This window comes from Bidens hawaiensis, unplaced genomic scaffold (assembly GCF_021521415.1).
Source record: "Bidens hawaiensis isolate Kalapana, Puna unplaced genomic scaffold, B.hawaiensis_p1.1 tig00029414_1, whole genome shotgun sequence".
Classification (NCBI taxonomy): domain Eukaryota; kingdom Viridiplantae; phylum Streptophyta; class Magnoliopsida; order Asterales; family Asteraceae; genus Bidens; species Bidens hawaiensis.
Window position 1 is genome coordinate 47,210 of NW_027494879.1, and position 16,712 is coordinate 63,921.

General features: G+C 33.1%; 1 protein-coding gene across 1 annotated transcript; it reads right to left on the reverse strand.

Moving 5' to 3' along the window:
* Positions 1-3,679: 3,679 nt before the first annotated feature.
* Positions 3,680-7,030, reverse strand: LOC143578967 (putative zinc transporter At3g08650). The gene is made up of 5 exons (XM_077062399.1): positions 6,483-7,030; positions 6,104-6,388; positions 5,885-6,013; positions 5,475-5,572; positions 3,680-4,858 (listed from the first exon to the last, which is right to left on the reverse strand). The coding sequence occupies exons 1-5, from the start codon at positions 6,942-6,944 to the stop codon at positions 4,045-4,047; spliced, it is 1,788 nt and encodes a 595-aa protein (XP_076918514.1). The 5' UTR covers positions 6,945-7,030; the 3' UTR covers positions 3,680-4,044.
* Positions 7,031-16,712: the final 9,682 nt, after the last annotated feature.

Genomic DNA, 16,712 nt, shown 5'->3' on the forward strand with positions numbered 1-16,712 from the left:
TTACCGACCAAGATTCAACAATAAAGTGTTTTCACCCTTTTTAAAGGGGGATAAAATCATGTTGTCATTCTTAACCAAATAAAATATCAATTTTCCGAAAGATTTTCATATCCAACATAATTTGATGAAAGGGATCTTTGATACATCATAGATGCTACATCCAATAAAATATTGTGTTTTTTCTTAATCTAAAATACACCATTACATTATGGCATGAAAGTTTTCCACAACTCCAAATATAGTCATCAAATGGCTAACTCAAATATTCATCATTTGATCCATTTGAATAGCCTAATTCTTCTTGAGATAATCTATACCTAACAAATAACTCTTGCATCACGTATCGCAATTTTATTATGTGTGAGAGTATCAAGCATCGGTTTAGCTTGTTTCGTAGGCATGTGGCCCGGATCATTTGGGTAGTGAAACAAAGTAATGGAAAATCTTATGGCGCGTGCAAATTTGTTCGGTTTGTACAGCATGCGGCCCGAGTACGTTTACCCGAGTACCCTAAACATAATTTCAGACATATCTTATTTAATATTTCATTTATTCAAGCCCGTACAATACATGGGTTTCTAACTTACTATTGTAATTTGATCTGAAACTATTTGATTTGGGCATTCTCATTGTTAGCTATTGAAAGGCTTCTTGGTCATCTTTCCTTAACACAAGATTTGTATGTTTCAAATGATTCATAGTTAAATTAATTCAAAAGTCTATATTTTTTTAGCTTTGAAATGCTTTTATATAACTAAGATGATCATGTTAGAAGCATGTTTGATTCAAATCATACATGAATCTTTTAGATGTTATTGTATAAGTACTCGAAACCAAGTTATAACGAAAACAACCATTATGTGAATCCACATTCGTCTAATAAAATCCATTTCTATGAACAGGTGTTGTTTGATATTTAGGAACATAGTAAAATCTTGGTCGGTTAAAAGATCAAGCTGTATTGCATTCGCAGTCAAACCATTAACCGCTGACCAAACAACTAATGCAACAACTTGTGTTCCATCAACAACTTGTAGGTTCATCTTGTCGTCTTACTCCCCTATACGTTTGTACAAACATGAGTTCTAAGACTGATATCTAATTCTCACTAAGTGAAAAGATTCTATCATAAATAACCTTAAACTAAGGCATCGTTGGTAACTTAGTATCTGGTTCTCTAGAACTAATTTTCATATGATGGTATTTAAATTTGCCTATTTCCATTCTAGTTGAAAGTTGAAACCATCAAAAAGTATAATTTTCTTTTTAGAAAAAAAGTACAATATTTATTGAAAATTGTATTTTTCTAGTTTCTAAATTTGTTTTTGTTTAAAAAATACGGTCAGGCATCGAGTATACATGAAACAAGGTGAAGCGTAATCCTAGAAGACAATAAAGCATAAGAATGGAACATAACACCCCTCCATTCACCACTCCCCTTTGAAGCACAGAAATGGTCCACGCCACGCGGATGATATTTGTCTCGGATGATTCGCATTTCCCGCAATGGACGAGGTGTACGCATTTACTGGTTTTCCCCTTTCTTTTAAACTTTTTAATGTTAAAAATTATTTAAAAAATGGACAATAATGAATGATAGATATAGGGTATGTTTGGCAAAACTAGCTGGTGGCTGGAAGCTGGATGCTTTTTTATATTTAGGTGTTTGACAGAGTAACTAGAGTTTTTAATAAAACTAGTTGGGCACCCGCGCAGTGCAGCCGAGTGCGCACACAACCTGACATCAACCGCATAACCAGTGTAGGTATGTGATTCACTTGATAATAGTGCACACATAACCCGAATGCAGACGCTTAATTCGTTCAAAGGCAGTAAGCGTGTAACCGATGACGAAAATCAAGAAACAAAACTGAAATATACAGTAATTTCAAATAGATAATTTTTTAAACCAACCTCTTTTGATCTGAAACCCTTTCTGACCCGGCACCGTTTTAATCTAAAACATGTTATGACCTGGCCCCTTTCGACTCAAAACCGTACCGACACGAACCGAACTAAATTAACCCTTTTTGTGTCAACTCGTTCCGACCCTAATTTGGTTTTATACATGACCCAAGCTCGTTTGACTCGCTTTGTTGTCAATCATAACCGGTAATTACGTAGTATGATAATTTTTTAAAGTTAAAAAAGTATAGCAATATGATACTCAAATTAAAGAGAATAAAATGCTCTTTTTTATGATGTAATTTGTTCAAAAAATATTAACATGTGAAAAAGTTATGGGCTTTTAAAGAGTCATGGGGGTAGTTAGTTTTAAATAAGGGTAATATGTAAATATTATATAAATTTACAAAAGTTGATGAAAGTTCAAGTACAAAACTTGTAAATTCAAATGTAAAAGCTTGTAGCTTGTTCTCAAACGCTAGTAGTTATAGCGTTTAAAAAAGGAGTTTTTTCTCATGACCTAAAAGCTTTAAGCTCCTTCAACCAAACAGGGCTTTTAATTGAGTATGAGCTTTTTATTAAAAGCTTGAAGCCCCTAAAAGCTCCTTGCCAAACATACCCAATGTTTGGCAAAACTAGCTGGAAGTTGAAAGCTGGTAGCTGTAACTGGTAGCTGTAGCTTTTTAGATATATTTAGGTGTTTGGCAGAGTAGCTGGAGCTTTTTAGATATATTTAGGTATTTGGCAGAGTAGCTGAAGCTTTTAATAAAACTAATTAGGTGCCAGCGTGGTGCGGCGGAGTGCGCGTGCAACCTGAGGTCAACCGCATAATCAGTGTCGGTACGTGATTCACTTGATATTAGTGCACGCATAACCCGAATGCAGACGTGTACTTCGTGCAAAGGCAGCAAGCGTGTAATCGTGACGAAAACCAAGAAACAAAGCTAAAATATACAGTAATTTCAAATAGATAGTTTTTTAAACCAACCTCTTTTGATTTGAAACCCTTTCCGACCCGACACCGTTTTAATCTGAAACATGTTATGACCTGGCCCCTTTCGACCCAAAACCTTATCGACACGAACCGAACTAAATTAACTCTTTTTTATCGACTCATTCCGACTCTAATTTGGTCCTACACATGACCCAAGCTCGTCTGACTCGACTTGTTGCCAATCATAACCGGTAAAGAAGTATATCAATATCATACTCAAATTAAAGAGAATAAAATGCTTTTTTTATGATGTAATGTGTTTAAAAAAATATTGACGTGTGAAAAAATTATGGACTTTTAAAGAGTCACGGGGATAGTTAGTTTTGAATAAGGGTAAAATATGTAACCATTATATAAATTAACAAAAGTTGATGAAAGTTTAAGTAACAAAATTGTAAATTCAATTATAAAAGCTTGTAGCTTTTTTTTAAACTTAGTAGTAGTAGCGTTTAGAAAAAGAGCTTTTTCTCATAATATAAAAGCTTCAAGCCCATTGAACCAAACAAGGCTTTTTGTTAGGTAGGAGCTTTTTCTTTAAAAGCTTGAAGCTCCTAATAGCTCCTTGCCAAACATACCCATAATATAGGTTAAATGATTGGGGTGAATGGTGAAGTTAATAAAATGACGAAGCACGAAGAATGAAGAATAGAATGTATAACACACGGCCTTATAACACATGATAAAATTTAAAACAACCTTAAAACAAAAGGATCTAAGAAGATCATCTTCTTTTTAGAAAAATGTGTTTTAAGGTAGGTTAAATTTCCTATGGTATGCAACTTCAATCATAAAGAACCAAAATGATGATTAACAGTTTCTATGCCATATGAAACAAATTAAGAATCATAAATCCAAAACACTAACGCAAGTGATTCACATCATACCCAAAAAAAAAAAAGAGTAAACTTTCAATTCTGTATACTTGATAATAACTGTGGTATAGTACATCCCAGACACTTTCAACTACATGTTTTATGCATTTAATAACTGTTACAAATTAGTGTTAGATGCATAATGAAAACAAATCTTACCTTTGTCACAGAAATAATCTCATAATCCTCATACACATGCTTCCCGAGCCTTTTTGTTCTCCCCAAAACCCGTTTTAACGCGTAACAATAAGCACTATTATGATTAACCATCCATTATCTCACAGCTTCTGGTGCAGAGTTGCAGTAAGGCGTATGTAAGCACACCAATTTTGTACACATGAGACAAACGATGGCAAACCCGACTCCCGCCAAGACACCCGTCGTGCTATTCCGTGTATCCAATCGCATTGCCCTTCTAAGCATGCTCCAAAAACACGGGATTAAACCTCCACACGTAAACACCATCAAATGATCCAAACCGCTATAATCAATCCCAGCAAGAATGGCTGCAATAGCTGAAACAGGACCCACAATCCCAATCAACCCGGACCCCGCTAAGGACCCGTACCAACTGTCAGTCGCTCCAAATATACAGCTGGCAACAGCAGCACCACGGGTGAGCCCGTGAAGAGAAACGGGCAGGACCATGTGTCGACCAAACCCGTAAGCTTTTGGTGCAGCCACGCCTAGCGCAAGGCCTTCGGCTAGTGCGTGTAGGGCCACGGCTAGACATGAGAGTATTGACTGAAGGGTGAGTGCACTTATTGAAAAGGCAGTCGGGTTAGGTAAGGTGTTCGCTGATGTTTTTTTCTGGGTGGCAAGTTTGTTGGCGGTGGAAGTTGAGATGTGGGTGAATGTGGACCCCGTTGCCAAAAGGGCGGTGAGTGTGAGGAATGACATTTTGGATGAGAAAAGTAATTGAAGTGGTCGCCATGCACCGAGTACAAATGCAATACCGGATGCAACACCGGTGAGAAGCGAGTGTTGTAGATGGAACGCGAGTGCAAAAGCAACTAGAATGTTGCCACCTAGTAATGGGCCGAGACCGAAAAGTAATGAAACCAGGAACCCTGAAGCGCCTTCTGAACTACATGCAATGAAAAGTAGTCAAAAAGGCAATAGCCAAAAAGTTAATTAATACAGTGGTAATCCACTAATCCAGAATTTTTTGAAAAAGGAAATGACTAAGGACTTTATTATATTCATTAAAGACACTATGGGCAGCATTCCACCCGCCTGTTTCCTTCTTAGTTTTACTAGTTTCAACCGTTCGACCCATAAAACATGAAATATAATCCCATAAAATAAAAATATGGGTGGACAAAAAAAACAGAGACAAGATTGAATCAATTGCTATCCAAGCACCTTTTAGGAAGCGAAATATTGCATGCTCAAAACTGTTGCAGCTTGTTTTTTTCCCCCAAGAAAAGTGAGCCATTCTTCTAAGAAAATGTCCAACTTAACGCATCGTTTTCTAGTAACTGACTAAGTGTCATTTACTAGATCAAAGTTAACTGACTAATGTTGAACAGATTAATCTAGCAAGAAGAGCTATCTTGGTATAACTTTATAATTAACTTCCATATAGTAATTAGTAAGACAAAGAACACTAAGAAATTAGCTTACCATGCATGCAACATAAACACATTATGAAATAACATGTTAAGACCCAAAAGTGAGTGCAACTTTTTGCATTAACTTACTTGTAATTAAGACCAAAATTCTGAAACATGGCACCGAAAGCTTGCATAGTGGCGACTGAAATTGTAGCTGCAGAGGCAACATGAGACGGCGATGCTTCCTGTAGAACCATAAGAAACTGTTACAACAGTCCAGAATATAAAGTTCGTTTCTCTATCAAAAATAAAAATGAACTCGGAAGATAGAGACAAAGTTAGGTTCCAAATTATTGGTTATACTAAATTGAATTGTGAATTACTGAAAGTAAAAAAGTTTCATCAACTGAGGTGGACAAAAGTAGAGTAGTAGACCATCAATACATTTTGTTATTTTTAAAAGACAGCCCTTTACAAAAGTGAAGTCCAAGTGTGTTTAAGTCGATTACCTTATCATTGCTTTAAAAAAAATCATGATCTTTCATAAAGCGTGGTACCTTAAAAGCATCTGGAAGAACCTCAGCAACAACCATCCAGATCATACACCCTGCTGCAAAGCCCGTACAGAATGGCAGCAGTTTGTTAAAGGCATCAGCACATATAAAAGAGGGTACTGCTACAATGGGCTGCCAGATTATGGACAATATAAGATACCCTAAAAATAAATTAATGTTCTTCTTACATCCTTAAAAAAAGGTACCAATGCAAAATAATACCTGGGGCAAAGATGTAATTACACTCCATAACATGGCATTTTGTGGAGAAACTCCTCTTGATGCAAGCACCATACTAACAGCTAAACCTTCAGGTATGTTATGAACAGCAATGGCTAAAGTTACCAAAAGGCCCTGAGAAAGACCTTTTGAGCCAGCAAAAGACACCCCAACTCCAGAACCTTCCCCAAATGAATGAAGTGTCATGATTCCAATTACAAGAATAACCTTGTTTGCATCTGCCCCTTTTATGTCCAACATACTGACTTCACCATAATGCTCAAGAAACTAAAAACATTAAAAAAGAAAGCTTATGTCAATCATGATACCCGACTCCCGAGCAAAACCTTCGCAAGCAAAAGTAAGCCGATGATTAAATTACCTTTTTACATAGCAAAATAAAAATGCCACCTGCCAAAATGCCCGTAACAACCCAACTACCACTACCATGATCCCGTCCTTCTTGTATCAAATCAAAACTTGCAGCCAACATAACTCCTGCAGCCATCCCGTTACATATCCCAGCCCACTGAGCATCAAGTTCCACAAAAAAGAAAGGTAATGCACCTAAACCAGTAGCAGCAGCCATTGCTAAAGTAAACAAAGCAACAGTGGTAACTGAAACCCTACTGGTCCCACTGCTTTTCCCAACAGGTTCATCGCTTGTGACACCAGACCTAAAAACTTCCCCTAAATTGTTGCCATCTATCACACTTTCTACCGTCTCCTTCAATGGAGCGGTTATTAACCTCTGTGAAGTACTGTTTTCTGAACCCGCTGTACCAGAACTATATTGCACTAGTAATAACAAGATTAACAAGATTTGTTTGAATCCCGAACCCATTTCAACCGTGCCCTATTCAGCTGTAATATAACCACAAATCCGCATCAGCTGTTTAGGACACTTGCATTTGTATCCACCTGTAATTCAACATAAGTTAGCATGATTATAATATTGAGCAATAATTGTAAACATATGAAGATAAATTTGAGGATTTTATACTCAAAATTAGGCACACAACGCATGCGCATTATAAAGCTGTAAAACATAGTCAAAACAGCAACAATGCTCTTAAACATAAAATTAAAACAACCAGATTCATCAATTTCAGAAATTATAGGATGATGCTGATAATAATAATAATAATAATAATAATAATAATAATAATAATAATAATAATAGTAGTAGTAGTAGTAGTAGTAGTAACCCTTTTGTAAAACTCTTGAGTTTAGCCTAGCTGATGCATGATGATGTACTATACATTTCCAAATTTCATCTTACAGAGAAGCCACATATGTAATCTAGGGCACAAAATTCAATCATAAGCAACAATTTTTAAACAGAATTTTATAATTTTAGTTATGCCCTATATACCACAGGCTTCAAGTTTTGGAATGTAAACACAAATCTGCATCAGTTGTTTAAAATACTTGCATTTGTGTCTGCCTGTAATTCAAGATATGTTTGTATGACTATGATATTAAGCAATGATTGTACATAAAAGAGGATAGACTTAGGGCTTTCCACTCTAAATTAGGCGCACGTAGTCAAAACAGCATAAATGCTCTTAAACATAAAATTAAAACACACAATTTTTTTATGAGGTGATAATGATAAACTATTTTGTAAAAATCTGAACTTATGCATCATAAAGTTGTTAACATAGTCAAAATCAGCATAAATGCTCTTTAAACATAAAATTAAAAGCACACAATATCAAAATTTATATATAAAGTTCTGAATTTAACCTGGCTGACGCATGATGATGCACAGCACAACACAAGTCCTAAATTCATCTCACATAGCAGCTAAGTAATCTAGGGCATATATTCACCAAATTTCAATCAGAATTCCACAATTTCAGTTAGATCAGCAATCAACAAATAAACGATAAATTCGGAGATTCTGTAAATCTATAATTTAAATTAGGCATCATAAAGCCGTTACAAGAGAGACAGTCAAAAAGAGCATAAAAGCTCTTAAAACATAAAATTAACACTGACAGTTACATTAATATAAAATCTGAATTAAACCTAGCTGATGAACGATGATGTCATGTACTACACAACTCCTAGATTCACCTTACAGAGCAGCTAATCATGTAGCCTACAATTTCAAAAGTTATTTATAAAATTCTGAACTTAACCTAGCTGATGCATGATGATGCACTACACAGTTCCTAAATTCATGTTACAGAGCAGCTAAGTATGCAATCTAGGGCACAAATTCGATCAGAATTTCACAATTTCAGTTAGATCAGCAATTGAGAACAAATTAGGGCTGGAAAAGAAACAATAAATATGATCCGTTTGGAATTGAATAACCGATTGATGTATTGAATTGAAACGGAAGCTGGTGAACGAATGAAAACCCTAACGATTTAAGGAGTGTGGATTGATGGAACCTGTTAATAGGAGAAATGGGCCGTCATGGGAGATTTAGGATTAATAATAATATTACTATTACGGCTTCAGAAATCCCGAATTAGAAGATACAGATAGATAGATATATGTATGTATGTATGTATTATTATAGAGGAGGAGACTTTAACCAGCCCACGGATAACGGAAGACAAAAACCGCGGTTGTGATTGACGGATTCCGTGGGAGGATCGATCAACCCATTGTTTTCTTATTCTTATCTTACGTTTTTGCTCCTACTCTTTTATTATGTTTACATAACTTGCTTATGTCTGCATAGGCATACACAAGTGCACAACCTGATTTAAAACTCAAAAGCCGGTTTGGGTTAAAACCGGTTTGGTTTGGTCAACAAAAGTCAAAATCAGTTTATGATCGGTTTTGGTTTGGGTTGAAACCGGTTTCTTGCAATGTTATGATCGGTTTTGGTTCGGGTTCGATCGGTTTCGGTTCGGGTTTTGACCGGTTTTTGCCCGGTTTTGGCCGGTTTCGGTTCGGTTAACCGGTTTCGATGGAGAAAATTACAAACCGGTCCAAACCTACGGTTTTAATCGGTTCTAAACCGGTTTCTACATAATCGGTTTCAAACCGGTTCGGTTTCGTTCGGTTTTCGGGTCGGTTCGGTTAACCGGTTTGTTTACCCACCTCTATGCATGTACGTCACTAAAGTCCAACATATGTACAATAAGTTCAGGCTCGTTGCTTGAAACGCTCATGTTGTTTAATTGGTATAGAGCAAAATATATACTTTTAAAATATGAGTAGTTTTTATTTTATTTATAAATTACTAGCTTGAGACCCGTGTATTACACGGATAATTGATGAATAATTTAAACACTAGCTAATAAGTGAAATTCAGTCAACAAAATGATTATATATTGTTAATACAATTACAATTTACCTTAAATTTGTAAAAATTACATAACTAAGATTGCACAAATATATTACAAATAAGTAAAAAAAATGTCCTTGTACACTAGTTGTTGTATTGGTCGATATACATTATTTATCAAAATCAAAATCTTTAGTCTATGTGTTCTTTTAACTCTTGATAAAATAAAATATAGGTTTGCTTGTAACTCTAGATCTAGCCACGTATAGTTGTCCGTGTGACAAATAAGGTTCGTTCAAGTAAATACCAACCCTAAATAATGAAAAATATATACATGAAACTAACAAAAAAATATTCATATATATAAAATATCATACTTTTTAAACAATTAATATGATCTCATTTGAGATCATATGTTCATATTTATCCAAAAACATTATTATCCCAAAAACCAGATTACCTAAACTTTGATAATATAATCATCCTTAGAATCTTTAGAATCTGAAATTGATTGATAATGATAAATATGTTGTCACTAATATTTTGTGTATAACAAAGTTTTAATTGATTTTATATTTTACAATTAAAAGTTGTATACTCGAGCAACATATAAAATCAAAAATTAAAATATAACAAAATGATTTGTTTTATTTCATATGAATGTAATTTATCATGGGAAAATGACAAAGACATGCTATCTTTAAAGTCATTGTTCAAATAACAGTTATTATTATGAGTTAGGAGAATATTAGAAGATTTAAAATTGCATAAAGTGAAGGTAGTGATTTTTATTTATAATAGTTCGACGTATTAGATAAGGAATGCTTAAATTTTGAATATTAATCCCGTGTTATTAGTTAATATTATGGAAAGTTGTTGAAATACTTAATTAATCGATATATATATTTTAACAACTTATAGAAAAAAAGAAGAAGAAGCAAAGATTTCGGATTTTATAAAAGTATGGTAAATCACTTTTAACCTAATTAACTATTTTTTTTACAATTAATATAAAAATGAAATATTCTTGAAATGTAATGAGGAGCATGATTAAGTTAAAAACGATAAGAAAAATAAAAAATAATGAATATCTCTATTAAGTTACACTATAATTAAAGTGTGAATCTTAATGAATTTTTACAACATATTTTAATAATAAGTGTTATAATTGTAAATTTTACAAAATTTTGTGTATAGCTTTATTAATTTGAATATAAATCATAATAAACACTTTAATTATGTAATAACCAACATAAAACACTAACATAACCCCGATTTGTTATATATGTATAAAAATAAAATTAATAAGTTAATATAATATTGAAAATATGTAAAAACCAAAGAAAACGATATTCTATGAATCTAGGTTTCAATATCCTAAATGATTTTTGGAAAGCAAAAATAGTGAGATGAGATTGAAATAGATTTTTTGGTTTAAAATTTTGAATTTAAATACTTTTAATTAAGTAACTTGTCTTATAAGGCATATTAAATTAAATATATTTAAAATTTATAAAGAAGGTATAAATGAAGTCATAAAATATATATTTTGAAGCACTTTGTTGTGGACTATGGAAGAAAATGTTGAAAACTAAATATTGATTTTCTTATTATTAAAACATTTTATATTAAATAAAAAGTCAAATAAATAAATGACATATATAGTAAATCGTTATACATATTGATTGTAAAACACCATGATTATGTAATAGGTATTATCCATGTTTGCAATATTTATACAAAATATTTAGAAAAAATTAAGAAAATACACATTTTCGTGAGTTCAAATGCATATGAGAAAATTTTAGATCCAGATCTAAAACCAACCTTATATAAAATATTACGCATTGTTGTTCGAATCCTAGTTTAAAATTAGTTTATAGTTTATTACCATGCAAATCCAAATTCTTTGACAAAGACGTGCATTTATTTTCTTAAATTTGCAATTATCTGTGATTTGATCTGCAACTTTAATGTTGAAATTTCATTATTTTCTTATTTCACTATTAATGTTAATGAATGAATCGGTTAGAATTTACCTATAATAAAAATAAACTTGAATTCATATATTGAAATGGCTTAAAGATAAGGGACCATATATTAAAATAGGTTAAAAAAAAGACGTGGAGGGCTATGAGATTGATAAGTGGCAAAATTAAGTAGTCTTTTATTAGAATAGATAGACGTGTTATTATTTTATAACCATGTGGGATGTTATTTCTTAAATTTTATATTTATTTTATTAGATTTTTAGTTAATTAAAAACAGGATCTTATTAAAAATAATTAAACAAAATTCAAAAAAAATGTGCCTATACACGCCTCGTATTAAACCTATCGATAACAAAATTTGACGATGTCTGACAAAAGTTATGTGATATTTGTCAATTTCGGGTTATTTTATACATGTATTCTTAATGTAAACCCGACCCGTTTTGTATCCCGAACCTTTCGATATTATCAAAATGATGAATTGTATGTTAAATATTTGTTTTATAGTTGTTGGATAAAAAAAACACCATTTTCGGTTCTTAAAATTCCCCGAAAACGCTCAAAACGAACTCCAGGGACTAAAACTACCAAAATGGAGACTTGAAGGACCCATTTGTAGTTTGTGCTTTCTTGGGTCTATAACCAACCCATTTTCATGAAACACCCTTTATGAAAGACCCATTCAACTTACCCTATATACACACACCCATCTTCTTCATTTGTGCTTGCTCATTTCTTCATTTCTCTCTCAAATTCTTGAATTCTAAGGTTGTTCTTCATAAGCTAATCTTTCATTTTAATTAACTTCTCAATACTTAAAGCTTGATGTTACAACATATATATAATATACACTCCTTGTTTACCTTCGGTCTTTCATTTCTCCGGTCTCGGGCGGTTGAAATGTCGGACTAGTAAGGCAAGGTTACATGGAGGACTTTGTAGTCCTTGTTTATATATTTAACAAATATAACCATATAACTTGTTATACTTGCTTAAATTCTACATATTTTAGTTTATTTTTCATATTTGTCAAGTTCCATGGTATTGGGTATGTGGTGACTAGCCTCGGTTTCATCCCGAGTTGAGAACCGAACCAAAAACCGAACTTTTGTTTAAAAGCTTTATTGTTAACTTTTTGAATGTAAAACTTGAGTATTATTATTTATAAGTTATTTTACAAGTTCCATGGTAATTGGGTATGTGGTAACCATCCTCGGTCTTATTCCGAGTCAAGGACCGAACCAAAAACCGAACTTTTGTTTAAAAGCTTTATTGTTAACTTTTTGAATGTAAAACTTGAGTATTATTATTTATAAGTTATTTTACAAGTTCCTTGGTAATTGGGTATGTGGTAACCATCCTCGGTCTTATTCCGATTCAAGGACCGAACAAAAAAAAACCGAACTAAATCGAGTTCACTCGCTTAAGACACACAAGTGTGTTTTTAGCCACCAAAACTCATATTTTTCTTCAAGATTATATTTTAAATCAATTTTAGTTAATTTCTAAACATACTTGGCATGTCGGTAACCAACTTGATCTTATAACAAGTTCGAACCGATAAGGTCGTATACTCGCTTAACGAACGTTAAGGTTCTTCACAATAGAACTACATACTTGGTTAAGTCTATTTTGATTTTATTGAGTTATCTCATAACATTTATTATTTTGGGAAGTTAACTGTGAGCTTGGTCAATTATCAAGTCTCGAACCGACAAACCCGAACACTCGTTTAAACCTCGTTTTGGTATTCTTATAACCAAAGGTTTTGCTATATCGCATTTTAACCCATATTATTACTTAACATAGGTTGAGTAAAAAAAGAAAGAAACTAATGAATAGAATACCGAGACCCGGTTTCGAGTAAACTTATTTTACAAAACTCGTTTCTTTAATTTCTCAAATATTTACATTTTAAATCCTAAACTTTATTTATTTACTTTATTTGTCATGTATTTTATTTTAAACCCTTCCAAGACTACCTACTAACACAAGACCCGTTTAATATAGGTCTTGCTCGTTAAACCGATCTCTCCGATTATTCACGACACTATCTTTCAAGTTACTTGTTAATGTGAGTACTTTTTCATCCCCCGTTTTCCATATTTCGTTTTGGGGGTGGCATTACATACTTATTCAAATTCAAATGATTTATACTTGAGTCTTAAACCACAACACGTATTGTATAGGTTTACTTAAATAAATGCTCGATTTGGTGTTATATGCTTTACATGATTATGTGCAAATTCTTGAATGCTAAGGCGGGTAGCCTCTTGAATGCTAAGGCGGGTAGCCTCATCAAAGTATGATCATACGTTAATTCCGAGTATATATGGTATCCCCATATAGAAAGGTGTCGTCAATGTATTCTTATTGACGATTTCATTATTGTTGTCAATGTATTCTTATTGACGGTTCGTCAATGTATTCTTATTGACGGATTGTCCAAAACTATGAAAATTGCTCACCAACCTTCGTGTTGACAAGCTTTATTTTAGGCAATGTTACAGGTTTGATGTTAGCTTGATTGGATTACTTGAAGAAACTTATTATCTTGGCTTTAGGATATTAGAAAATAAAAGAACAAGTTATTTGTTTATCTATCTATTTGGCATTTTTTATGAACAATTGTTGTATTATTTATGATGATATGAATTTAAATGAGTTGTTTAAATATTCTAACTTTATAGTGCCATTGTGCAATGAACAATCATGTCGCGCCTCGACGTTTCCGCCTTCATTGGTCGGGGTGTGACAAGTCATCCCTATACAACCCATATAGACCCGTGTTAAAAATTAATGAAAGATTGTTCGGCGAAACAGATAGCATCCTGCACTTGAATCATACATTATGTTAATTGAATCATACATTATGTTAAAAAGGTTTTCTTTAATTTCCTCAAGAATATTTTGTAAGCTTGTTTTGGTAAATGAAATGGTTCGTGTGGTGCTTGTGGCCTTTAGGTTTTTATATTGAGATTCCTTTCTCCTTTAATTAAAGCGTAACTTTTAAATATTCATTCGAGTATAATTCACTACTTTTAGTATGTCGCAAAGGTTTCACTTTGATTAATTACTTGTTTGAAACTATAAAATAATTTATAGAAACATTCGATATTATCTCTAGAAGCTTGAGTAACTGTAATCCCTCTTATCTCGAGTTCAAGTCTACAACTTTTTGTATAAGGCTCGGAGAAGGCTACCAAGAAACATGATATCTTGAGAAAAAACTTTTAAAACGTGGAGGGCCCGGGAAAAAAATCGTTGGGTTTGTTGGGACATATTGTTGCTACCAAAAGATAAAGAACGTTTGGGTTAGATCGCTTTAAAAGAGTTTAATCTTAGCCTAATTACTAAATGACAATGAAGGTTTAAAAAGAAGAAGGTCGTCTTTGGAATAAAGTGATCAAGGCTCTACACTTTAGTTAAAATATTTCATGCCAGTGGTTTAGTGATAGAGATCTAATTGTCACAAATGTTACTACTTGAAATAAAATTACCACTTATGCCTATGCAATAAATAATTATTACTTATTCATTATTATTCCTTAAAGCATTGTAACTGTTAATTAATTTGATATAGAATAATTACGTATCAAACAACTAATGTCCATGCTACCTAATGTTTACCTAGCTGTGATATGCTTGCTTGACAAAAATTGACGTGCTTATTAACAAAACGTGAGCCTAGCTTTGACAATATTTGGTAGTAGTGTTCGTAAAGCATTTAAAGCTCCCAAATTGAAACAATTGAAGGGCCCAACTGTTTAAGTCTGATCAACGGTGTCTATAGGTTATTTTGGGTCGATTTTGGTCTCAAACATAATAAAAACCAAAAATTCGGTTTTTGAGTTTTCTAAAACTATTCTTTTCAGATATTTCACTTTTCGGTATGATCTTTGATTTCTTGGTTTTACCATACGGGTTTCCAATTTTTAGGCCGAAAAAAAGTAGCATGAATAATGAATTTTGGCATTTTTTTCCATTAATGATTAACTAATTGGTATGCATTTGTGCTAAAAAAATATTTGGGTTGCTATATATAAAATTTTTATAAATTATTTAACATTCAAAGTTAAAAATAAAAATCCTTAAATTCAGTTATGAATTATCTCTCAGTTTTAGTTAGATGCAATTGAAACTGAATCGAAAAATCGATTTTAACGAAAACAAAACAAACCATTAGCTTTTGTTTTTGTTCAGTCTTTTCGGCTATCGGTGTGCTTTTCGATTTAATGTGCATCCCTAATTTTAATGGTTTTGTCGGTTATTGATTCAGTCAGGTTTGGATCTTCAAACAAATCATGTAAACCGAACTGCTTGCTTTACTTTATTACCTTATAGTTTTTTTTTACTTATATGCATTATAATCATTAATCATCTTTAGCACTTCGAGCTTTTGTTAATACAAACCAGTGTTTTGAATTTAAAAAAAAAAAACCAATTCAAAACCGTAAAATCAAATCTTTCAATTGTTCGGTGACTCTATTTGGGCTATCCATCTATACCTGTCGATTTGGTTTGTCATCCCCCAAATTCATAGCTCATGGTTCTGTCTCAATCGTCAAAATCGACCGAATCTCATAAACATCGTTATTGGTACTCCTGTGCATAACATTTTCTTAAAAGATGATCCTTCACGTGTTCTTTGCAAGTTTTGCACATAGTAAGCTCTTAAGTCTTAGGTGGTGTTTGTTTTTTTACAAAAGATCTTCCTGGCCTCTTTTGTCTGCAGCGCGCAGACCACGCGCAGACATTGCCCTCTGCAGACTGTTTGTTTTTGTGACAATCGTCAATTTCAGGTTAACCCCGTTAACTCAACTCCGTCAATTCAAACTTTAAGATCGTTGAATCTATAACGCACACTTCATTACATTTAAACTAGGGTTTAAATGACGCTTAACACTTACTATATGTGTAGTCTTTCGGGATTTGCACCGAAACGCAAACGAGTTGACGCGAACGATTGATAAATAAACGACAAACGTCAAAACACTAATTATGTGATTATTATGTGTTAGATATATGTGTGTTACTTGATTGTTATGTGGAATGTTAAACAAGAAACAAGAACCAACTAGTTTAGGCTAGAGATGTAACACTTGAAAGATTAGGGGCTAGAGTGTAACTTGTATTATTATAAATATAACCTATTCACAAAACCCTAACCCATTCACCCCCACCCGATCGCCTCTCTCTCTCTCCTTGTTCTTCACGGCTGCCGTCCACCAAGATCACACATACACACATCAAATCAAGAGATTAATCCAAGAACTAGGTGCTAGGAAGGTATACTTGATCACCTCTTACCTCTTTGTTGTTTAATTTTGATGTTTAATGGGTTGTGTGTAAACCCTAATCGGCCGAT

Coding starts and splice junctions, on each gene's coding strand:
- LOC143578967 (XM_077062399.1), bottom strand. CDS start 6,944: ATGGGTTCGGGATTCAAACAAATCTTGTTAATCTTGTTATTACTAGTG. Junction 6,014..6,103: donor TAATTACATCTTTGCCCCAG/GTATTATTTTGC, acceptor ATAATCTGGCAG/CCCATTGTAGCAGTACCCTC. Junction 5,573..5,884: donor TTCTTCCAGATGCTTTTAAG/GTACCACGCTTT, acceptor ATGGTTCTACAG/GAAGCATCGCCGTCTCATGT.